This window comes from Fibroporia radiculosa (assembly GCF_000313525.1).
Source record: "Fibroporia radiculosa TFFH 294 genomic supercontigs, scaffold5656, whole genome shotgun sequence".
NCBI classification, from domain to species: Eukaryota; Fungi; Basidiomycota; class Agaricomycetes; order Polyporales; family Fibroporiaceae; genus Fibroporia; species Fibroporia radiculosa.
The window spans coordinates 1-22,580 of NW_012133425.1; the positions used below are offsets into that span (position 1 = coordinate 1).

At 53.8% G+C, this 22,580-nt stretch overlaps 7 protein-coding genes across 7 annotated transcripts; 6 read left to right on the forward strand and 1 right to left on the reverse strand.

Annotated features, from left to right (window-relative positions):
* Window positions 1-25: 25 nt before the first annotated feature.
* On the forward strand, window positions 26-861 carry FIBRA_05904 (uncharacterized protein; the record flags this gene model as incomplete). The annotated part of the gene is made up of 3 exons (XM_012327651.1): window positions 26-204; window positions 236-296; window positions 343-861. 3 exons carry the CDS (start codon window positions 26-28, stop codon window positions 859-861), a joined length of 759 nt encoding a protein of 252 aa, XP_012183041.1.
* A 392-nt stretch (window positions 862-1,253) lies between these two features.
* On the forward strand, window positions 1,254-1,825 carry FIBRA_05905 (uncharacterized protein; the record flags this gene model as incomplete). The annotated part of the gene is made up of 3 exons (XM_012327652.1): window positions 1,254-1,466; window positions 1,516-1,656; window positions 1,706-1,825. The coding sequence occupies 3 exons, from the start codon at window positions 1,254-1,256 to the stop codon at window positions 1,823-1,825; spliced, it is 474 nt and encodes a 157-aa protein (XP_012183042.1).
* Window positions 1,826-2,361: 536 nt separating this feature from the next.
* FIBRA_05906 (uncharacterized protein) lies at window positions 2,362-3,934 on the forward strand (the record flags this gene model as incomplete). Its single annotated transcript, XM_012327653.1, has 3 exons — window positions 2,362-3,468; window positions 3,534-3,707; window positions 3,773-3,934. 3 exons carry the CDS (start codon window positions 2,362-2,364, stop codon window positions 3,932-3,934), a joined length of 1,443 nt encoding a protein of 480 aa, XP_012183043.1.
* Window positions 3,935-4,278: 344 nt separating this feature from the next.
* FIBRA_05907 (uncharacterized protein) lies at window positions 4,279-6,000 on the forward strand (the record flags this gene model as incomplete). Its single annotated transcript, XM_012327654.1, has 2 exons — window positions 4,279-4,683; window positions 4,741-6,000. 2 exons carry the CDS (start codon window positions 4,279-4,281, stop codon window positions 5,998-6,000), a joined length of 1,665 nt encoding a protein of 554 aa, XP_012183044.1.
* Window positions 6,001-10,185: 4,185 nt separating this feature from the next.
* On the forward strand, window positions 10,186-12,606 carry FIBRA_05908 (uncharacterized protein; the record flags this gene model as incomplete). Its single annotated transcript, XM_012327655.1, has 1 exon — window positions 10,186-12,606. One exon carries the CDS (start codon window positions 10,186-10,188, stop codon window positions 12,604-12,606), a length of 2,421 nt encoding a protein of 806 aa, XP_012183045.1.
* A 360-nt stretch (window positions 12,607-12,966) lies between these two features.
* FIBRA_05909 (uncharacterized protein) lies at window positions 12,967-14,219 on the reverse strand (the record flags this gene model as incomplete). The annotated part of the gene is made up of 4 exons (XM_012327656.1): window positions 12,967-13,722; window positions 13,782-13,930; window positions 13,986-14,049; window positions 14,109-14,219. The coding sequence occupies 4 exons, from the start codon at window positions 14,217-14,219 to the stop codon at window positions 12,967-12,969; spliced, it is 1,080 nt and encodes a 359-aa protein (XP_012183046.1).
* A 782-nt stretch (window positions 14,220-15,001) lies between these two features.
* Window positions 15,002-15,874, forward strand: FIBRA_05910 (uncharacterized protein; the record flags this gene model as incomplete). Its single annotated transcript, XM_012327657.1, has 2 exons — window positions 15,002-15,191; window positions 15,300-15,874. The coding sequence occupies 2 exons, from the start codon at window positions 15,002-15,004 to the stop codon at window positions 15,872-15,874; spliced, it is 765 nt and encodes a 254-aa protein (XP_012183047.1).
* Window positions 15,875-22,580: the final 6,706 nt, after the last annotated feature.

Consider the following 22,580-nt stretch of genomic DNA (forward strand, 5'->3'; position numbering starts at 1 on the left):
CGAGATCGGGAGAGGGGTCGCCAATATGATGACGATTATGGGCGTGGTCGAGGTGGTGGTGGTGGTGGCGGCGGCGGCGGCCGTGGTGGGTTTGACGGTGGCTTCGACAGTAGAACGAGCGGAGGATTTGGTCCCGGCCCTGCGGGTCCCTCCGGCTATAATGCAGGTCCTCCAGCTCCATATTCTCAACCTCCTCTTGCCCCGGTGAGCTATCCTCATTTGAGTGCTGGTCTAGGAGCTCAATAATTTTGCAGCCTGTCGATGAGCGCCTCGAGCAGGCTAAAAAAGTACAACAGGTAGGCAAATTTGCTCATCTTGTAAATATTACTCACTCTTTCGTAGTTGTTAGCGGCTTTGAAGCAGCCTGGAGGTGGCTCTCCTTCTGCTAATCATTCGGCTACCTCAGCACCTCCTCCACCAATGCCACCAATGCCGCAAGCGCCTCCCTCCACAAACAGCTATTATGGCCAGCCACCAATGCCACCCATCCCACAGCAACATCCTCCTTTCCCACCTAATGGAGTCCCACCTGCGCCCGGGAGCAACCCTTATTCCCATATGCCAGGCCAATCGTCCACGCCCCAGCCGACTCAGCCCCCTCCTAGTGTTTTGGCAAATTTACCTCCTAATTTACTCGCTCTGCTGCAACAGAATGGTCAGGTTCAGCAACAGCAACAGCAAGTGCCGCCTCCCTCAATGCCACACCAGCAGGTTCAGTATAATATGCCGCCACAGCAGATGATGGCCTCTCCGCCGCCTATCCCTGGTGTCTCTGCTATGCCTTCAGTGTCTCAGCCCGGATACCAGCAACTTATGGCGTATTTGGTGCGTAGCGACACGATTATCTTGGAGCCCGTTTAACTGGTATCACAGCAGTCTCAGAAGCCAAGGCAATGATATGCTTTGCGGCCACCGCTTACTTTATTCAGTCTCAGTATGAGTTCCGGCCTTTGTTCGAACAAGTGGTGGCTCTGTTAGCTGCCCTTGCCTCGCCTCCCGTTAATTATGCTTAAAATCGCGTTATGTCCTTAGTTTCTCAATCCTGAAAGCCGTGAATATTGTATCTTGGCGACTATACACTACCGTACTTGCGTAGCAATGAATTGGGCTCTTTTACGTATAGTAGCAGCGTAGTGCGTACGTAGAAGTAGGTAGGTAGTCAGCGCTAGAAACTGTTCACGGACGGGACCCCGGTCGATGATCGGCGTGTCTCCGGGGCCTTGTGCGGGACTGCAGGTCTTTCGGTGTTTGCGATGCTCAATCTTGCCAACTTACGTGCCCTGCTCTCTCAAGTCCTCTCATTCCCGGATTTGCACACGGTAGTCCTCTTCACTCCAGAAGGGCACTTGGTTTCATTCGCTGCGGACGCGTACAAGCCGAAAGACGACGTTCGGGTCATTGTTGGCCTCAGCGGGGAGGTCTGGCAGGAAACGAAGGGACATGGCATTGGGATGGTGGATAGCGAGGTATGCATTTTCATGTTTCCTGCCCGTTTGTTTTAAGCTTGGTGCATAGCTAGGTAGGCTGCTCGTACTACCAATAGAACGACCGCCCCATGTTGTGAACGCCGAGAACGGTTCGGAGGAGCGTGATCCGGCGATGCTCCTTGCGCTCAACGCAGAGGAGTCAGTCTCATGGCAAGAGTTGGAAGCCAAGGTGCATTTTGTACTCCTGTCTTTGATGTCATGATCATAACGATTTACAGGCAAGAGAATTAGCAAATCACCTGGAGCAACCTGTCTCTCAGCTTCGTGGTCGTTTCTCTGCGCCCCCTGTGCCTTCCCCCCGTGCGCGACCTGAACGCGGTGTTCGTCGAGAGACTTGACCTGTATGTGTATGTTTCGGGTTGAAGTCTAGGTCTGTTTTTGTGCAATATTTCCGTCGTGTAATCCCACTAATCAGCAAAAAGGCTTCATGTGTACTAGCGCTAGTAAACCTCGGATAATCCGGGCAGGTCGCATGAGCACAGCACGATGGGATGCGTCTTTCACACTCCGCATCTACTAGACAGCGTCTCTTCGATTTGGATGGGGCAGGTTAGGGACGGCATCAGTGGTCCCTGAGCATCACAATCCGGCCTCTCCACTATGAGCTATGCAGGGGGTGCACCTGGATGCATTGTATCTAAATTCATGCGAGTTTTCCGAGTGCAATGAATGTGTCCTCCAATGAGATTAGAGCCATTTGCATACATTGGCGATCAGAGTGCTATGACGTGAGTGGCAGTATAACGAGAGAAAAATCCTTGGGGTATCCAACAAGGTATCCGAGACGCGCCCGACGCGTCGCTCAATTCCAGCTCGGCGCGCCCATCCTCCCTACTCTCTCCGTCATCCGCCATCCGCCGTCGCGTTTCTCGTCATGAGACGATGGTCTGTCGCAGCTGTGCGCGTTTCTTGTCAGCCGAGCTCTTCTCGAACCTCCCCGACTCCGCGATTCTCTCGAACGTATAGCGGCCACACACAGCAAAAGAGGTCGTTTCCAGCGCAGTCTCTAGCAACTGCACAGCATGCAGAACCCTTCTTGGATCCTCCACCACCACTCGCTGCTACGTCGCATGTACGCCCTGACCCTTATAAGTTGCTAGCACCTCAATTACACAATGTCCGGGAAACACTTCTCAACCTCCTCGGCTCAGCGCATCCTGGTCTCAGCGAAATAGCAAAATACTACTTCCTCCATCCCTCAAAACAGCTCAGACCCCTTCTAGTGCTACTGTTCTCACAAGCTACGAATGGACTGGGGAACGGGTGGCATATCAAGAGGTGGGCAGCCGAGTGTGAGGGTGCGGGAGGGCGATCGGAAGAGCTGGACCGGCCTCTAACGCGTGCGGACGTGCTGAACGACTATAATCCGAGCATGCCCGACCACACTGCGTCTTTCGAAGATTCCTTTTCTTTGAAAGCACCCCCGCATCCGAGAAAGCTCCCTATACCGCCCCCAGCATCCTTCGCGAATAACAGCCCAGTGTTGTCTTCACCACCATTCCTTCTTCCTACGCAGATTCGTCTCGCACAGATTGTAGAGATGATTCATGTCGCCTCGCTATTGCATGACGATGTCATAGACAAATCACCCCTTCGTCGGGGTACGCTGTCGGCGCCAGCCGCGTTTGGGAACAAACTCTCTGTCCTGGCTGGCGACTTCCTTCTTGGTCGCACTAGTGCTGCGCTATCCCGTCTGGGTAGCAATGAAGTGGTTGAGCTCATTGCAAGTGTCATCGCCAACCTGGTTGAGGGAGAAATCCTCCAGCTCAAGTCCATCCACGGCGAGGAACTGGGAATCACCGGCGCGCCAGCCGTTGGGCGGGAATACTTCAACATCTACCTGCAGAAGACGTACATGAAAACGGCGAGTCTGATGGCGAAAGGCGCGCGGGCTGCTGTCGTGCTTGGCGGTTGCAAGGAGGGTGAAATTTGGAAGGAGATAGCATATGCTTACGGGCGTAACCTCGGCATCGCGTTCCAGGTGCGTCATATGCGGGAATTGTAACTTCTCCGTCTCCTCTAGGCGAGGCTGATCGGATCGGCCAGCTTGTGGACGATATCCTGGACTATGAGTCTGGTGAGGCGGCATTGGGAAAGCCAGGCGGCGCCGATTTGCAGCTGGGACTTGCAACAGGACCCGCCCTGTTCGCTTGGGAAGAACACCCAGAGATGGGGCCACTCATAAAGCGGAAGTTCCAGCAAGAAGGTGACGTTGAACTGGTGCGTCCGTCCTATATGCGCTATCTCCAGCCGTTTCTCACCTATGCGCTGTGAACTCGCGGTAGGCAAGGGACCTTGTACGACGGTCGTCGGGTGTAGAGCGAACCCGAGATCTAGCTCGAAACCATGCGGACAAGGCTCGAGAGGTACTGGTGTTGTTGCCGGACAGCGACGCGAAGGGTGCACTGGAGGCATTGACAGAGCGAGTTGTGAAGCGGACGTGGTAATGATAGAGGTGAACATATATGATACGGCGATAATATACACGGACACTATACTCGTTTGGCTTTGAATCGAAGCCACGGGTCGTAGAGTACTCCCCCCTTCACCTACTCAGGCAGACAGATGCGTCCAGCGTGAACTCGGTCAAGTGGAGATAACCATCTGCAGTGTCCGAGGTCCTGCGTATAGGACAGACCCTTGGCACCAGCCTGGCGCGGCGTAAGTTACAAGTGACTGGCTCTAATCCGACATTTGTATTCAGCACGAATCCTTTCTCCTCTCGAGCTAGCCCCCCTACAAAGCTTGTCGTTTCTTTGATCCTGTATACCCATTACAACATTGAGATAAAATGCCAAAATCTGCCACTCACTGCGACCCCCTACTTGCATCCAGACGCGTCTCACTACCGAACTATGCGCCGAGCGCGATTTCATCTCTGTCTTCTGGCCCCAGACGCAGTGGGCGATCCCTTGCGAGTTCTGACGCGTCCATCTCGACTCCTAGTTTCAAAAGACGCGTCAATCCCGAGAGTCTTGCGGTGCGCCTTGGCCCGGAGCTCGTCAAGGAGCTCGAAGCTTTACTGGTTCCCGGGATGACAGAAATGCCACCATTTTCCGTGCGGCAGGCCATACAGCAACGGTACGGCATTAATCGGCGACATATCTATGACTGGTTCCATAGCAAAGGATTACGAGTCACGAAGGAGGAAAAGCGTATTGCCGACGTTGCCCGGCCAGATATATCGCGCCAACAGGTGTTCTCTTATCTAGCGTCGTGATTTTGTCGTAGATCTTACTGACCTATCTTGCAGCTGAATACGGTTTTTGAACAGCCGTCGCGCATGTCATTGGGGCATGGCGATTGTTGTTCTAATAACTGCACTTTGTCCCAAACTCATATGGATACTATCAATATACCGAGGACTAATGCAAGTAGTGATTTCCCCCAAGGCAGACATATTCCTTTCCCTATTAACCCGTTGTTTAATCCATCGTATTCGCTTCCGAGTTATCAAGGTTTTCAGATGAACGTTGCCCCCCTTACGGACTACCCGATTCAAGAAAATGTTTCCAACTTTTACCTTCATTTATCTCCCGGTAAGCCAGAAGTATCTGCATCGTCCGACCAAAGCACAACGCAAGTTTCACCGACAAATAATGCTATTCGTAATAATCTCGACTCTCTTCTATCTATTGGCGACGGCAATGTTCTTTCTGGGGCTGAACGCAGAGCTATCTATGACAGCCTTTCTCATGTACTAGGCCCTGCTTGTGGTATTCAAGAATCGGTCGGCACGTATAAGGCCTTCATGTCTCATCAGACCCAATTGTACTACGAGCGACTTCTCCCAGAACCCACAGGTTCCGTGGAACAGAGTTCTACGAATGGGCGGAACTCGGCGACTACTGCCCGTTCGGCTGTTTCCCTGCCTCCCACCAGTGTGGTAACTCCAGAGATTCATAGCATCTATCGCGGAGACTTCCGTTCTGCATCCCGCCCTGATTTCGATGGACAGTCTCATACCAGCTCCTTAGACTCTTCCTGTGCTCCAACGCCCGACCTCCCTTCTGATACTGGTGTAGGTTCCTCAAAGTCTTGGCCGGGCGACCATGCCCGGTATTACACCTCAAGTCCTGTGCTGAAACTTGGTGACATTCTGGAAAGCCCTGTGCTCAAGTCCCGGAATCCAACTGCAGAAATGGAAATGTTAGGCTCTGCAACCCATAATGAAGAATGGCACCTTCAAGAACAGCATCCGAACCATGCGTACATACTAGGTGGTCAAACCTTCAATGCGCCACTAGCACCTGTCTACCATCCGATGGTTCGCAGCCACGGACAGCCATGGGAGGACCCTACTATCGCCTACTGGCCCCAGGCACCTCACTTCCCCGCCCAGCTTGCTTCTGTATGGGAAGCCAACCGGCTCGGGACGACTCTCCAACACGACAAGTCTACCTGGGCCATTGACCGCACTGACTATGATCCGGTCAAATGCACAGGTCAAGTCAGCGGTCGCACGGGGATGACAACCAGACTCACGAGTAACGGCGCGAGCTTAGAGATATAAGAAGTATGTCTGACCTTATCTCCATCGCCGTTGCTCGGCATTACAGTCATACTACTGATCCGTCAGCTATTTGCGCAGGGGCTGCACTTGTGCTGTTGTCGCTATAACGAAGGCCATCGTGCCTTGCATCGCGCCGCTTTCGCGTTTTCCTGCATGCTTACTTTCACTATTGACATCCTTCAATGACTTAGCAATTATTATTACTTAATTTAATTGTTATAGCCGAGATGTTCTGTTTGTCATTCGTTCAATAGTTCGTCGTACAATATTCACTTTCCATCAATTTTCTCATCCGTAATTGCGCACGAACGTGCTTCTCATTCTCAAATTCTTGGACAAATGGTTGTATTTATCTGGCTATGGTACTTCTGAATGATTGTAGTTTCCAATTACCGGTTTAATATCAGATGTTGCGCTCCGTGGCGGGAGCCGCTAGTTCTTGTCCATACGACTGTGATCAGCGCAGTTCTTGAGAAGGTGGGTAAGCACAGCGCAGTGTTCCGCGCGACATCGAAATATTACATCTCTTCGTAATAACCACTCACGCCAATCGAGCTACCTGTCTCCATCCGGGTATCCATCGTGGTTGTGGACACGACCGTGATGGTGGCACCAGCGCCGAGCCGTAATAGCCTAAAAGTCGACATCCACACTGACAGATATCACGGATGTATATGGTCAGCGCGTAGATAAAGGACCCTATGGTGAACCAAGGCATTGGACGAAGGGCGGCAGCAGGATCCAGAAAGATAAGCCTCCTACGTCCCGGGCGAACGCCGCGCGCTCATGATGTTGAGGGATTCCTTGTCTGTGGTTCGATACGACCGGAAACGTCATAGCAGAGACCGCGTTCATAACCGCCCCTGCAATACAAACTTATCGATTTGTCGATGCGAGGTATGCCCGGACAAACCATGTGTGACACTGCCACTGAGCATCGATTTTGCGCACGCGGGCCGGAGCTAGACGACCAATATCGAGAAACGGATAATGCAGTGATGTCGAGAGAAGACCGAGCGTGAGCGGCGACGGCGCGGGGGGTGGGGCCACTGGGTGGACAGCAGATACGATTGGGAACGCGGATGCGATGCCCGACTGGGATCACAATGGTGGAGCTCGTGAGCAAAATTTCGCACTTCGCTGCATATCGGTGGTCTGGCCGATGACATCAAGAACTATCCGATGGAGCGAGGAGAACGAGGGTGCTGCTCATGACTCATGAGAGATAGTCCCGATGGTGGATGAACAGACGTACCGCGGGGCATGGAAAACACGCAGTCCCGAGCTTTGTGTGGCCATGACGTGCCGGGCCAGCTCCTCCATTCAGTCTCAGTTCGTCGGGACCACAAGACACAGGCGTGACGCACGAAGAACAAACTTGCACGATGCGAACCCGTCGTCGGACGTAGCGGATCGCTGCAACAGCAAGTCATCGATATTCTTATGGCAAGCCATATGGATCCATCAATGGCTCCTGGATGAGATTCTCGCAAGCACGGAAATAGTACGTCGGCTTCCCCACAGAATAACCCCGCGCGCTGGTGGGCCAAATGTAGAATTTCTAAGAAACATGATATTCGGCTTCGAGAGTTCGCGAGACCACAGTCGGCCAGAATCCCGGGTCATCTCCGCTGGTAAAGTGAGACCGGCCGCATGCTGCCATGCAGCGTGTTCACCCAGCGAGATGAAGGATGTAGAGGCTCGTCGTGATCGTCGCAGAGGTAATTACGCACGCTAGGTTTCACACATGCGGAGGTGGCAGCGGGAGAGGCAGCGCTCGCAGCTTCGAGCGTGCAGCGTGTACCTGATCGCAGCGCGATCGATTATGGATGGGCTGGGGGCACACACGGAGGAAGAACAGCATGATAATGAACGGATCTACTGTATTTTATGTTGGTCAGCGAGTCGCCAGCAGGGCCTCTGCTCTCCAAATAGAAAACCATGCGGACTCGTTGGCAAACATAGGCATTCATCTTGATGCAATATATATCACTGATACGACTCGCGTCGACCATGAGGTGCTCATTCCAAGTCCGGTGACGGATTCGACCACCGCGTGCAAGACATACTAGAGGTAGCGGTTGGAATAACCAGCACCGACATCCAAACCATAATCTGGTGTCGACACAGATGTCTCTTGCCGGACGGGATGCACTTTAGGGGATCATACACAGCATACAGCAACCCAACAGACCATAGTGACATGGTCACGATGGACCTGCAACACCAGTTCTGCGCGAGGATGCGCCAGCGTCATCATGCGGGCGGTCGACTACATCGCCCTTGAAACCACCCGATCACCAGCGGACATAGCACGAAAACACTGTTGGTTCAGGCATTTGCCATCGCGTTAGACTAGAGTCAACTGTGACAACTGCGCCCTGAGTGACAGACGCCTCGCGGTATACACATGTTCCTGGCGAGCGGCGTGCCCGCTGAGTCTTCTGTACCAGGATAAGTCGCCGTACGACGAGCCGCGAGCTCGTCCACAGTCGATCTGATGGGTACCCGTGATGCCAGCCAGTTCAACAGTATTAGTAGCCGCTGGCGCAGCAGCTGCTGAGCAGTTATCGACCGATATAAGACGCGGGGAGAACAGGTATCCATCAATGGGGCAGTAGTCTTAGATACACGCGGATACACGTGTTTGTGCACTCGAGCTGAGGATGACATACGCGTACGGCCAGCCCGCGACCACGCTGCAGGTTTCTGAGCAACAAGTGGGGATAGACAAGGACATGTTGCAGGAAGATAACACAGATACGTATGCGGTGGCTGTTGACGGAGCTAAGGTGGCGCTTATGGGGTTGCAACCCATATTCACGAGGTGTTTGTTTGTAAATCGCAAAACATGATTAGATAAAGACAGACCAAGATAAGTAAGGCCGAGTCTAGAGGCGATTTTTGGGTGCTGGTGAACAATATTCCACAGCGTCCGACCCATGCACCTGAAGAGTGGAGACTGCGATGTTCGACGTCGAAGAATTAAAAGAGCACGAGGGGACGCCTGGGATAAGACGTAGGGGAGGACCGACCGGCAAGAAATCGAAGTTGACAATCACATAATCCGAAGAGCGGGCGAATTACATGATACGTGAGATGAAAGGATGTAGCGTGCAGGGACAAGGAACCTGTTCTGGACGACAGCCTGGGAGGATCTTGGTAGGATGCGCGAGACGCGAATGGATATTCCGGGGGAAATACGAGAGCCATTACAAAGGCAAATGCCGGTGCGAGCAGTGACAAATGCGCGGAAAAGGTGGTCGCGGATGGATTATGCTCGGTGCCGGATGGGAGAGTGGCGGGAGGAGAGACCGAATGGGGCGGGGAGATCGCGGGAACGGGAGCAAAATGGACTGGAGTTGGAGAGGGTCGACAGGCACAGCGTACGGGTTGATGAGCATGAGACATGGCGGTAGAGATGAAGGCGAGAGTTTAACGCGCATATACTCTGAATTATGCCGTGATTATTGGCCCGGAGTAGGGCGGCCACATTATGCTCTGACAGCAGCCAATAACATGAGGCGAAAATGTAGTACCATTTGTGTATATCGGCGATGCTGTAACAGAGGCGTCGCGTTGGCTGTGATCGATACTGGCGTTGATTTGTGTGAGAGAGGAGATCAAGGGGAGGGGGGCAGGCGCGAACGGCTAGGAAAGTAAAGGGATGCTGGGGCAACACGCCGCTGAAGGAGGGGAGGAGGAAGGACGGTCAGCAGACGAGCGAGAGCAGTCTCGGTCCAAACACGGCGAGCGTGGATGAGTGGCCGAATAAGGAAAGTCACTATCGGCCAATGAGCGCGCGACCACCGCGGGCGCGGAAAGGGCGGTCGCAGAAAATAAGAACGCTAGCAGCGACGACGACGACGACGGACGCGTCTCCTGCTGCTCGAGTTGGGCGACGACCGTCCCCGCTGTGCTCTCCTCCCTCGCCTCGCTGTGCGGCCTCAGACCCGCCCATCGCGAAGCGCTGCCTCGAGGCTGGCTGCATGATCCAGCTGTCGCGTGGCCCGGAGTGCACCGCTCTGGCTGAAGAACGGGTCAATCAAGAGGTATAAGCTTCATCCATTCCGTCACCTCCTCCCCCTTCCCTCCTCCGGACCCTGATATCTCTCCTGCTGATATCTCCCTGCTGATACCCTCCATCCATCCATCCAGCCATCCATCCCGCCTGTGTCTGTTGCGATGCACCGCCGCGGCCGCTCTCGAGATGTGTCTCCCATCGCCCTCGCTGGCAAACCAAACGACCATCCCTTCCGCGCACACATATCCGTCTCCCTCGTCCCACAATCTAATCTCCTCAAGCATCCCTCCATGTGTGGCCCAGCGCCCTCTAGCCACACTCATTTGCCGCACACGCGCCGCTCTCTCAACTCCACGCCCACAGCCGAATCCCCTGTGGCTTCAACTTCCCGCCTGCCGTCGCTCCCCATGTCCGCATCCCCTCCTCTTCTATCCTCTTCTTCTGTTGACGCTGCTTTCTTGCACCCCCCTTTCTCTAGCTCTGTTGCCTCCTTGTCTCCCGAGCCATCGCCTCTCGAGCCACTCACCCCCCCAGAACACGGCGACAGCTACTTCCACCCATACTCCGTGCTTGCCCCCGTCGACTACTACGACCGACCACCATCTCCCCCACGCACCCTGAAAGACCAGATGCAGGTCGCATATGCACTCGACAACATTCATCTCGCCAAGATCTTGTACTTGAAGATGCACGGCATTGAGGTCACAGGTGACGACGATCCACGCATAGCCGCCGTCAAGGACGAGGATTTCACCAGCTCCTTCGTACCTCCGGGCGGCCTCTCACTCGAGGAAGCCGACGAGCAACGGTGCAGAGATGGCCAGAAGAGAGAGCGGGAGAGGCTTCAGCGACGAAGACGAGAAGAGAAGTTGAGAGCCTGCCAGCGGCTTTGGGAGGCAAGCGCTAAGTGGTTGCAGGAAGAGAAGGCAAAGGTCGCCAGAAGAAAAGAAGAGGAAGCGAGACAGCGGAGGAGGCTGGAGAAAGAGGCAAAGGACAGGGAGACCAGAGAGCGTGAGCAAGAGCAGCTGCGGCACACGCGACAGGTGCGCATTAACCCCCAGACGCAACGCCCCTTGCTGGACTATAGCACCCTGTCATGCGAGCGGCGAGCTCAGCATCAGCCTTCACCTCCAATGGTCGAGGACGACACTCTAGAGTATTTTGTGATACCCTTTAGTCCTGCTCGTTCGCCGTCCTCCTCGTACAGCATATCTCCTCCCACCACTCCGGACACGAACGAACTCACCCTTCCCCGTTTACGCCACGAACTCGCGGTTCAGCACTTCCAGAGCCTCTCCCGAGCCGTTCCTTTTGCTGACGTGATAGTCAGCATGAGCGGACCTCTGTTTCCCCAGAATGATGGTCCAAGTTCGCGGTCGCGCGCGAAGTTGAGCACATCCCAAAGGGAACTGTTCGATAGCATGTTTGAGACTGCAGAATGGGGAGAGAGTGAGCTTTCCAGACCAAACAGTATTGTACGGGAAGATCCACGGACGAACCAGCGCTGCGTCACTGTGTCAGCGTGCGTAGCTCACTCGCATAGTTCCACGTCGACATCTGTTTCTGCGATAGCATCGACTTCAGTCTCTACCATCACTCGTTCCCATTCCTGGTTCTCCTTCGGTAGTCGCGACTCTCGTTCATCCATGTCGACCGCCATCACCAGCCCTTCGTCATCATTGCTGTCTGTGAAGTCACCTTGCCTCTCCCCATCACCTGTCTTCTTACCGTCGCCGCTTCGTGCAGAGACGACGGTTATTCGCCATGCTTGTCGGCATCCTGCGCTTGTCCGGGTATCGTCCTCTGAACACCCACTCTGCTCGCCAACACCCGTGAATCCCGAAAAGCCAGCACCAGTTACTGCTTCTCGTGGACGCGCACGTACGCGGAGAATATCTGTGCTTTCGTCTTGCGACTTGCGAATAGATGGTGAAAATGGGCTAGTGCAGCGCGTAAGTCGCTCCGTGTCGTCCTTGATGGACATGGCAGCACAGTTCCAAAGAGCATACGTGAAGGCGACGATGTTCAGTGTTGGGATAGATCCCATTCCTCGGTCCCGCTCTGACTCCCGCGATAGTTCTCCTTCTCGCTCTCCGTCCCGCTCTCCGAAGGCTGCTTCCTCAAACGGGTACTCGGGGCGAAGTAGCAGGCTGCGGCCGGAGGGTTGCCGTGCACTTGCATTAGACGTTCATGTCTTCCTCTCCTCTCCTGGGGAGGAGCAATCTGATTCGTTGCAGCCTACGCGCACTCTTATCCCTCTGACTCCCCGTCTCCCGGCAGCGCACACGGTTCCGCCGCATTCGCGCGTATTTCCCCTGCCTGCACCCACGCCGCGCTCGCCGTTCCGTGTCGCGCAACCGCTCCCAGGATCCCCGAGCTTGCCACGCCTGCGACCTGTTGCGAATCCTCTGCTTCTCCGCTTGCAGGCCCTGCAGAATGTTTGCACGGGACGTGCTCTTACCTGGGAGGGACGTGCACGGGATGGGCGCATGAGTGCAGGCAAGGAGAAGCTTGTGGGGGTCGCCTGGGAGGGTATTGGACGAAGCTCGCTGGGCTGGGAGGTCAGCGCCGCTGTCTTTTAATCCTCTGTTCTATCTTTTCCAGTGGTATAGGTGAACTTTTTATGGACTGTGTTTATAGCTCATGAGGCTCTCGGCTACACCTAGGTTAATGCTTTAATCATGTTGATACAGCATTCTGTTCAGTTGTCGTGCTATGCATCCTAGATGGTCGTCGTGTACATGTTGTAGCAGTATATACCCCGTGGTTTGTGGTATTGTTAATACAGGTCGTCTTCTCTGTTCCTTGAACTTTCTGACTTGAGCGGATGAGCCATCGACACACCTGAACAATGAGCGTGCAACACTGCAGTAGGACTAGAAGACAAGAAAGCCCCGAAAAATAATGATGAACGGGAAATACGACACATGGGTGCTCAACATTCACCGACTCAAATCTAAACCACTCGGGGCCTGCCATGTTCTATCAGAAAGTGCTTGATGACCCAAACCCTCCCAGAGCTGTGGTCCTCCACCACGTCCCCGCTGTCCAAACATTGATGTCCGACGGCCCTGCGTTCCACGCATACCCGGCTGCTGGAATTCCGACGCCCTTTGCAATAGGTTCCCCGAGGACATCATACTGCCGTTCAGTCCACTCGCTCCCCCACTCAGCGGAAGCGAATCGAAAACGCCTCCCGGCGACCGTGGCCCGCTGAACAGGCTGGGACCCGGGCTCCCTTCTCTGGGCATGGGCGAATAGCGTTTGTTCAAGGTCGCGAGCTCGCGGGCCTCGTCTTGCAGCCAGCCGTTGGCCTCTGCAGATGCGCGATCGATCCCCAGGGCTTTGCGCAATTCCTCGTTCTCCTTTTCTAGCCGCTCAATCTCGCTCTCGCGCTCTAGTGCCCAGTCATCGCGACTGAGCAGGCCGTCGAGCAGCTCGTCATCAAAGGGTGTATGGCGCGACTCGTTGCTATCTGACTCTGTGCTGTTTTGATCGCCTTGGCGAGCGTCGGCGGATTCGGGATCCTCGCCGCTGAGGCTTCGGAGCAGTAAGCGAAGGTTTTCTGAGAGGCGTTGTAGGGATTCGGAGACGGTGGTGTTATTTGATAGGTCGGCTTGCATGAGCGAGGTCTCGCGAGCGATAATGAGTCCCTCATAATGCTGTGTGAGAGTGAGCTCATGTCGCTGTGCTGCGAGCTATGGTGGTTGAGACGTCTGAGCTGAATTCGCCGTGGGGGCATGGAACATATGCGTACCGCATGGCTGCGAAATTTCGACATGATAGTCTCCATCGTCTGCTCATACTCCTTGAGCAGAAGACTGAGTTGCCTGTTCTCGTGGAGGAGCGTATGGTTCTCTATGATGATTTGCGCATTCGCGCGCTCCAACTCAGACTCAAACGTCTCTGAAGGAGATAATTCAGCACACCGTGCGCATCCAGTAAGCATTTGGCCACATACCCTTGGATATATCGGTGTTGAATCTCCTCAAGGAGAACCCACTGACAGAATGCGCGGCTTCATCCTGGATCACTTGAGCATGTATGACAGATCCGTTAGAGTGCAGAGTGGTGCGAGGCGTACCTTGAGGGTGCCGGTCTGTTGTCGCAACCCGAGTGCTAGCTTGTGGTTTTGAGCGTTCTGCTCGCTCAGATCATGCAGAAGTTGCCATGCGCGGAGGAGCTCAGAGTCCATGTCATGGTACATTTGAAGTTAGAGAAATGGTGGATTGGCGGAACTCGCGGGTAGGAATGAGAACGCGGGGTATGGTTCTCAGGGCGGCCAAGCTTGCGAATTTCCACACTCGTGGGTTAATGAGGTTTTTGCATGGGAGTCGTCCATCCAATTTCTCTCTCGGGTCTGATCTGGCTGTTGACCGATTCTGTCGGACTACGAGTGTATTCTGTCCGGCTCTAAACCACTAGTCACTCTGCCCTGTTGAACCCTGACTGAATCGGAGGGTGACGAGGCGGGGAATATTTACAGAGATTATTGCCAGATAAGTCACGGACAGGCGATACAGCACGCTGAGTGCGCACTGTGCACACCATTGAACCTGACCCATAGGGATATCAAAGTGCGGCCTGTGTTCTTGCAGTACAGACGCTACAACATTAATCCGTGCCCAACGCTTTGATATGTTCGAGAAATTTAGACATGATTTTAGGCTGAAGGAGGGGCAGTGGCGTGAGAACAATTGCTAGGCTGCGACTGATGTCCTGCGCACGCGGGCTTGACTTGTCGTTTCGCCAGTGAATCCTGCTTTTCTCCTCGCTGTCTTGTGGCTATCTTCTGTACAACACCAACCCCTCATTCGTTCCTCGCAAAAACTGGACCAGCTTCATACACATATCTGCATACTTTAACTTCATCAGTCCTCACACCCCCGCACCTCCCCGCCTCTGCTGGCATTGACTCCTTTCATCCTACAGTGGTTTAACTCATTGCCACCTCATTGACGATCACCTATTATCTCCATGGCATCTTCCCTCTCCCAACTCTCCGCGTGTGTCACGCGTATTCTTGCCTTAACAGGCTTTCCGAAGGAGCTGAAGACAAGGGACATTCAGGCGGCTTTTGCTGAATGGGAAACCGTAAATGGGGGCTTCAAGATTAAGTGGATCGATGACACTAGCCTCCTGATTGTTTTCAACGATGCCACCGTCGGTAAGTGACCCCAGTCAATGCTATCTAGGTCGTGCTGCTCTGGAACGAAGTTGCACGACTTTGATCTCTCGGTTCATCGCCTTACTCAATGGTATCCATACATTGCAGCTAAACGCGCTTATCTGCACGCTCTTGCCTTCACTCCCGCAATATTCTCCTCTCCCAATTCCACTCAGACAGCCGTTATTAAACCGTACGATGGACCGGATGCACAGGCAGTCATTCAAAATGTGAACTCGCGACAACACAATGGCAACGCCCGTGGTCATAACGTACGCAACTCAGTCTCGCATGCACGAGGTGCCTCTGTGAGCACCATGCCTCGCAACACTTCCGTCAGTCTCAACATCAGCGGCGTCGACCGCACGGCGTCTGTTTCGCCGCGGGATCGCGAGCCGTCGCCAACCCTGCCTAACATCCCGTCACATCCGACTCTTAACTCCCTCATTTCATCTTCCTTGGGTAGCGATGTCACCGCTATCGATCCAACCGCAATGGACCCGGCCATCATTGCCGCATTACCCGAACATGGCGCCCCACGTATTGGAGATCCAGGCAAGAGAATGCTCGGAGCAGCGCTGGGCGTCAGACATCCTGGCCTCGGTCCCCGTATGGTGAGCGGCTCTGGCAATGGCATGGCGGAGATGCAGAGGGCCATGGGTGGTCTGGTCGTTGCTGAGTGAGCATGTCATGTTGCGCTTGCAGCATGCAGGCGTGTGTGTTATGTAACATCGCGTAATAGTGGATGTCCGCGATTGTGTAGGTGGGGTGCTCGAGTGGGAAGGGTACTCCTGTAATGGTTTTGCTTCCTGATATTCCCTGTGCCTTCGCCCACGTTCTAAATCGTCGTCGTGTATGTTCTTTAGGCTGGCATGGGGGATCCCGTGGTGTTGCTACTTTCCTCTCATTTGAAATTTCATTATTATCTTCTCAAGCGGTAGTGTGCGTAGTCAAATTTCTCCTTGTAATATTCGGAGAAAACCCAGACGGTAGCAAAACCTAGGCAGAGCATAGGGGGTCAGTGTAAACCGGTCGCGCAGAGATCGCTTTATATGGCATTTGGATAGCCATATGTGGTAAAAGGCGAGAAGCCTTCACTTAGTACGGCAATTAGAACGTGTTCGATCGTCGACTATACAGCTCCAGCAATTCAGGGCCATGCAGTCTCTTGTTGTATCATAACAATGTCTGAATCCACCTCAGGCGCGAAAAAGGTGAAGGCAGAAGTACAGAAACTCGAGGGCAGTGCGCTTATGCAAAAGGCAAACACCAGGCTGCTTGTTCGTATTCTCGTACCCAGACGTGTCGAACTCATTTGAGGCTATCAGGCTGACAGTGAAAGCGCCGTCCTGTTTGCCAATCGTGCCGCCTGTTTTTTTGCGTCTGAGAAAGTCCGGATGTGTGCGATAGATTGTACATCACATCAAAGCGGCGATTCATGGCCACTATATTGGATTCAGTTGTCTTGATGCTAGTTCGGATGCGTTCAAGGTGTGTCGTGCTGTTGCAATGCTGTTGTGCTCGACATAATTTTCTACAAATCCATCGATCGATTCAGGCCACTATTTGGACCCACAGTACTCGACTCCAGGATGGGCCCGGCTTGCGGCCTCTAGCCATGGTAGACCCTCCTATCACGTTGAACTTAGATTCCTCTCATTCTACAATCATTGTTGTGCCAGGAGCTATTTTTGTACGAAAAGAGCATAGCAGCTTGGAAAAAGGCTCTAACCTGTCTTCCGAATTCGAACCTCTCAGAGTCTGATCTCAGACTTAAGCGGCAATACCAAGAGAGGCTGAAGGCCGCCGAGAAGGACAATGTCGAAAGAAACGAACGTAGCGAAAGGACCGCGGTGAAGAATTCAGTCATTCTAGGAAAGGACGCTATCGCGGACAAAAGACTGCCCTGGCGGAGAGCACTCGCTATGGAGAAAGAGCTCACTAGGGAACAGCTAAATCATGTGCGTGATGGTAACATTTTCTGTAAAATAATTCAGATTTCTCATTTGAATGCATGGGCCTGGAACAGGCATGGGTCATCATGAATGCACACAGGGTCGGTCAGATCTGTTTTACTGTGCAGATTTGTATCTTATCTCAAACTCATGAGACTTCATCTTTGGCAGAGAAGCAATGAAGCAAAATAGATGGGAAGACGGCCGCATTGGCGGAAGGCTCGGTATACGCCCCATCTATAATATTCAAGATTCTTCATGAACTCCTACACTTTAAAGTGCTCGACGATCTCGTCAACGCCATTCTTCAAGACGAACGAGCCATCTATGTGGAGGATAGAACACCATGGAATGAAATGCTCAACAGACAAGGTTCGTGGTTTACCGTGGGTCCTTTTATGTATCAGTGAATATCTTTGAGTCGAGCTCGAGGGCGAAATAACGCGAGCTTGGCCTTCGAGCGGAGCAGCAACGGTCATCGAGGAAATACCCACACGCCTGAAACGAGAAGGTTGGAATTCCGTTCAATCAGCTATAGCATTCACTGTGAGGCGCTTACCCGGATTCATGCTACCGTATTGCCCAGGCGGTTCACATTGTCCCATTTCCATAGAAATTGGGTTTTATTTGCTTTTATGAACTATAACATCCACACAGACGGTCCAGCGGCTCGGCCTGGAGTTATATGACGCCGCGGTCACGATGTTGGACTGGGGAGCAAGGACATGGAAAGGCATTCCCAGAGATACTCGCGGACGTCTTTTAGAGAAAACATTCATCCGAGGTGTCAAGCGGCTCCAACTGGAGGCTTATCTGCGGGAGTGGGGGGGATCCAGATATAGATATTGCTCTTGAGGATATCGTGGCTAAAGCTCAAAGCTTGATCGACGAGACGAGGGATAACCCAATTATCGATTTGCACGAAATCGATCCCAGTTTCTATCTCTCGTTCTCCCGGCATGCATTAGGAGCTGCGTATGCGTGCGTATTCAGTCTCTACGGCCAAGACCCCCGAACTGACTTGGGGTTAAGGCACTGGGGTTCTGTCATATGAAGATGGGTATGAATGCTAAGGAAGACAACGTAGACATGGCGAACGAAAACTTCCAAGATGCCGGTGCATTCTATGTCAAAGCAGCCATGTGCTATCGAGATGACGATGGGAAATACGCGTTTACGAGCTACTTTCTCGCTATCAGTGTCTTCTCCGCTAAGTCAGCCCTCTCGTACAGACTCACTGGAGATAGCTTCGGAAGCTTATTGGCATTGTGAATCCCCCTTAAACCCATGTTTGGAGACATGCTCCCGAATTCGCGAATGCCTGCCCAAAATTTAAAAGATATGGGCCGGGAGTGTAGTCAGGCCGCGGGATTATACGAGGGGTACCACAACCGTAGTCGCATGTTTTTACAAATAGCGCTTTGGAAGGGACATTCACGATGGAAACACATTCGGTGCGTGTGTTACACCATGGTTGGGTTCAATATGCTCTTATAGTAGTGCCATCTCCTCTTAGTCGTCAATACTTGCTTTGATGTGAACGTTGTCCTTACGACAAGAAGATATATGCGGGCGTCGTACTAATCGAGGATGAGGGATAAACCTCAGATCCATCGCTTGTGCGAGTAGTTCGGTAGTACAGATGCTGTACAGTAAGAGAATAAATTTGCTTGAAAACATGGTTTGGCAACTTGTCCCTTTGTTTCTCTCTCAATGGCCTCTCCTTGTGTGCACCGGGTCGAAAATATTTATGCTATTGTCTAGTGAGCGAAACTAGTAATAGTAAGTATCCGTTGTAACCCGGACATGATCGTCACGGTGTCGGGAACGTCAGTCATGGGTCCGAGAAGCACGTGGAAAAGCGAAGCGCCTGTTGAGCACATTGCCACCAGTAGCCCGCATCACCGCGAGCGCACCTTGCCCACTCCACTCCTGCGCGATTTGACCCTCCTTTGTATGGTCTTCACCCAAACCGCCTCCTGAACTTCGCAGACAGGCGCCATGTCACTCAAGGCTCTCCTATATGCTTATGTTCTCGGCGGAATCACCTTTATTCCGCTCCTCATTATCGGAGCCATTTTCTACACCATCTATACCTCCGAGCCTGTTGCCGAAACCAATACACGCGCCAAGAATGTCGAAGACCCAGGGCAGGAGTCCGAGTCCGGGGATGCACCGTTGGCCACGCTCGCGCCTTCCGACGTGAATGATCTGCCGAGGGTGCGCAAGGGATGGCTCACGGTGCGCCGGACGTTCGAGGAGCAGCCTTCGGACGCCTCCTATGTCGGTATGGTGCGGGGTTTTTTGGATGCTAGGTCTAAGGATGCCAAACGCTCGCGGCCCAAGGACATGTGGTACGTCGTCCTCAAAGGCAAGGTGCTATATCTCTACGAGGACGAGAGCATGACAGAGTGCGAGGGCGCCATCGAACTCAGTGGACACGACATTGTCATCTATCCCGAAGGTCTTCTCGATGGCGAATTGTTCTCCAAGCGCAATGCAATCTGCCTTAAGCCCAAGACTCCTCTGCCCCAGAAGGAAATGCCCAGTGTCACCAAGCAGATGAAGCTGGAGGAAGAGAATATCGACGAGAAGGTGGCAGAAATGGACGCGGGACCGAAGCAGAAACAACGGGAGCGGGAGAGACTGGTCGACGCTGAAAGAAAACGCGAAGAAGCGCGAGATCAAGCGTTGGACATCTCTACACCTTGGTTCATCTTCGTGCGGTCGGTCGTGGAGATGGAGGACTGGTACCATTCGTTCGTGCATGCGTCAGACAATCCCGCCAATGCACCGACTCTGGCCCCCCTTGAATCAGTCTTCCTGCCCGTGGATATGTCCCACCTAGTAGCGACTCTGGATGAACAGCCGGACGTCATTCCTATGCGATGGCTCAACGCTCTCTTAGGTCGGTTGTTTTTCAGTTACTATCGTACACATGCTCTAGAAGCATACATTATCGGCCGACTGATGAAGAAAATCGCGAAGGTGAAGCGTCCCGGATTCTTGTCTGACATCGTTGTTCGGGAGGTGTCCGTGGGCAACAAGGCGCCAACCTTAAGTAAACCCATGCTAAAGGAACTCACCAAAGAGGGAGACGCAGCACTCGAACTGCATCTACATTACAAGGGCGAAGTGCGTATCACTTTTGAAGCCACAGCAACCATCAATTTAGGGGCTAGATTTAAGACATATACGGTGAAGCTAGTGCTTGCGTTGGTCATTCGGGAAATAGAAGGGAACCTCTTAGTTAAGGTCAAGCGCCCACCAAGCAGTCGTATATGGTACGCCTTCACTACGATGCCAAGAATGGTCCTCGATGTCGAGCCGGTCGTGAGTGATCGTCAGCTCACCTGGAGCATGATCCTAAGCACGATAGAATCAAGAGTGAAGGAAGTGGTGAGTACTGCTTGCTTAGTTCGTCGAACTGTTCCATCTGACTTGCCACAAGATTCAAGAGTCAGTCGTGATGCCCAACATGGATGACATTTCCTTTTTTGAAAGCACGAAATATCAGCATCGTGGAGGCATTTGGGCCGATGCTTGCAGGCGCGCCACGCCGTCTTCCTCATCGTTTACACCTACGCCCGATACTTCTCAAGGGGATGCTCAGTCAGCGGCATCGGCTCCCGCTGTTGAATTGCCAAAGTCCGTGTCTTTGGAGCAAGAACCTCGTGCTATGCACCGCTCGCATTCAGCTGAGGAAGCTGAGACAATCATCCTGCAAGCCCAGGACGTACAACCAGACTTACGCCGCACAAATTCTAGTGTTCCATCGACGCCACAGCTCTCTTCTGGATCCAGACGCCGAAGTTGGTTTGGTACGCCACGCGAAGACGAGTCTGAGGCGAGCAATTCTAGTCCCCCAAATGCGGCTGGCATGGATAATGCTATTCAGAGAGGAAGGTCGTCCGGAGCGGAGAGCACGGGATCTCAAAGGTCAAGTTCTACTCCAGTTACTGGACAAGGCGGAGATTCACAGGAAAACACACCACACGCTATGGGCGGCCAGAGGGAGGGCGAGGACTATCTATCGCCGAGTGTGGCGCGGCGATCGTCGTCGCAACACTCTCAGTCATCATTACGGGATGTAGCAGCGCCCTTCTCATCGGACGAAGAGTCGTCAGCCGGAGCAGCGGACTCGACTTCGACCTCTTCATCATGGCGTTCCAAGAACGCTCTTCCTAATGGCTCGAATCCAAATCGCCCTTCTGCTACGAGTTCCACTGCTGCGTTTTTGCAGACACTGAAGTCGCGGGCGGGGGACAAACAGGCTTTAAGCAACACCGCCAAGGAAGCCATGCGCAAGTGGGGTGTCAACTGGAGCTCGTTGAGGAAGGACACGGGGGCCAGCAGTGGCGAGGACCTGCCTGACGGATCGCAGGAGGATCATCAACAGCGGCAGTCGGACATACGGGCGTATAAGCCTAGGCCGAGCTATGCTGAAGTGCGGGCCGCTGTGGAACATAGGAAAGAGAAGGAGCGCAGCCCATCTGATGATAAGTTGCCAGGAGCTGACCTTCGCTCCGACCCTGTCTCGATCCCACAGAACGACATGGGCAAGGAAAGGGCGCGCAGCGCCTCGCCTTCCGCCTCAAGCCCGTCACCGTACGTTCCGGCGACGGGTGCGTCGCCCAAGCAAGGTGCAGGCGCGTCGTCTCAACCGAGGTCTGTATCCCCCTCAATTCCTATTCAGAGAACGGAGTCTTCTAAGTCACGAGCATCTGCCGAAGCGTCGACGGCCATCGTCCCTGATGAACCCGAGGTGCCCCCTTTGCCGATATACACGCAACCACCACAGGCGAAGACCATGACCATTCCGGGGATACACGCGAGTCATCGTGGAGAGGTGATGTCCATGGGCTACGCTCCTCCCTCGCCCCCAACGCAGGACCAGAAAAAGCCCGCGATTCAAAGCGTGTACCGGCTATGGAAAAACCCGAGTATGTCTCCCAACCAAGCACCACGTGGGACAGAGTCGCCACCCCAGACGCAGACGGGGTTCTCGGGACGCGATCAGGATCATGAAGCCCATCCCGTTGTGTCTGGCGCACAGCCAGAGGTGGCCCTTGCACCTCGACCTATGCCTCCTCCGCTGCCTCCACGCTCGGGCTCAACAATTGCTCCACAGGCCAAGGTCGAGGGAAACAGTTCCTCTGCATCATCGTCGCTACCAGCCCCGTCGCCCGCGCTGGCAACACTGCAGTCGATCGTGTCGAAAGACAGAAGCAAGCGTGCGTCGCTTGACCAGGGCTCCACCGGGAGTGCAGGATCTCCTGGCGCACCAGGCGACGAGGGCCCAAACGCCGAGGGGACCAGTTCTCCGCCTGTGCCGTCAGGTGGGAGCAACCCGCCTCCCATGCCCGCACGGCCGAGTCCAAAACCGCCAGCGCTGCCGCCGCGGAGGATACCTGCAAGCGCCGCTGCGGCAGGG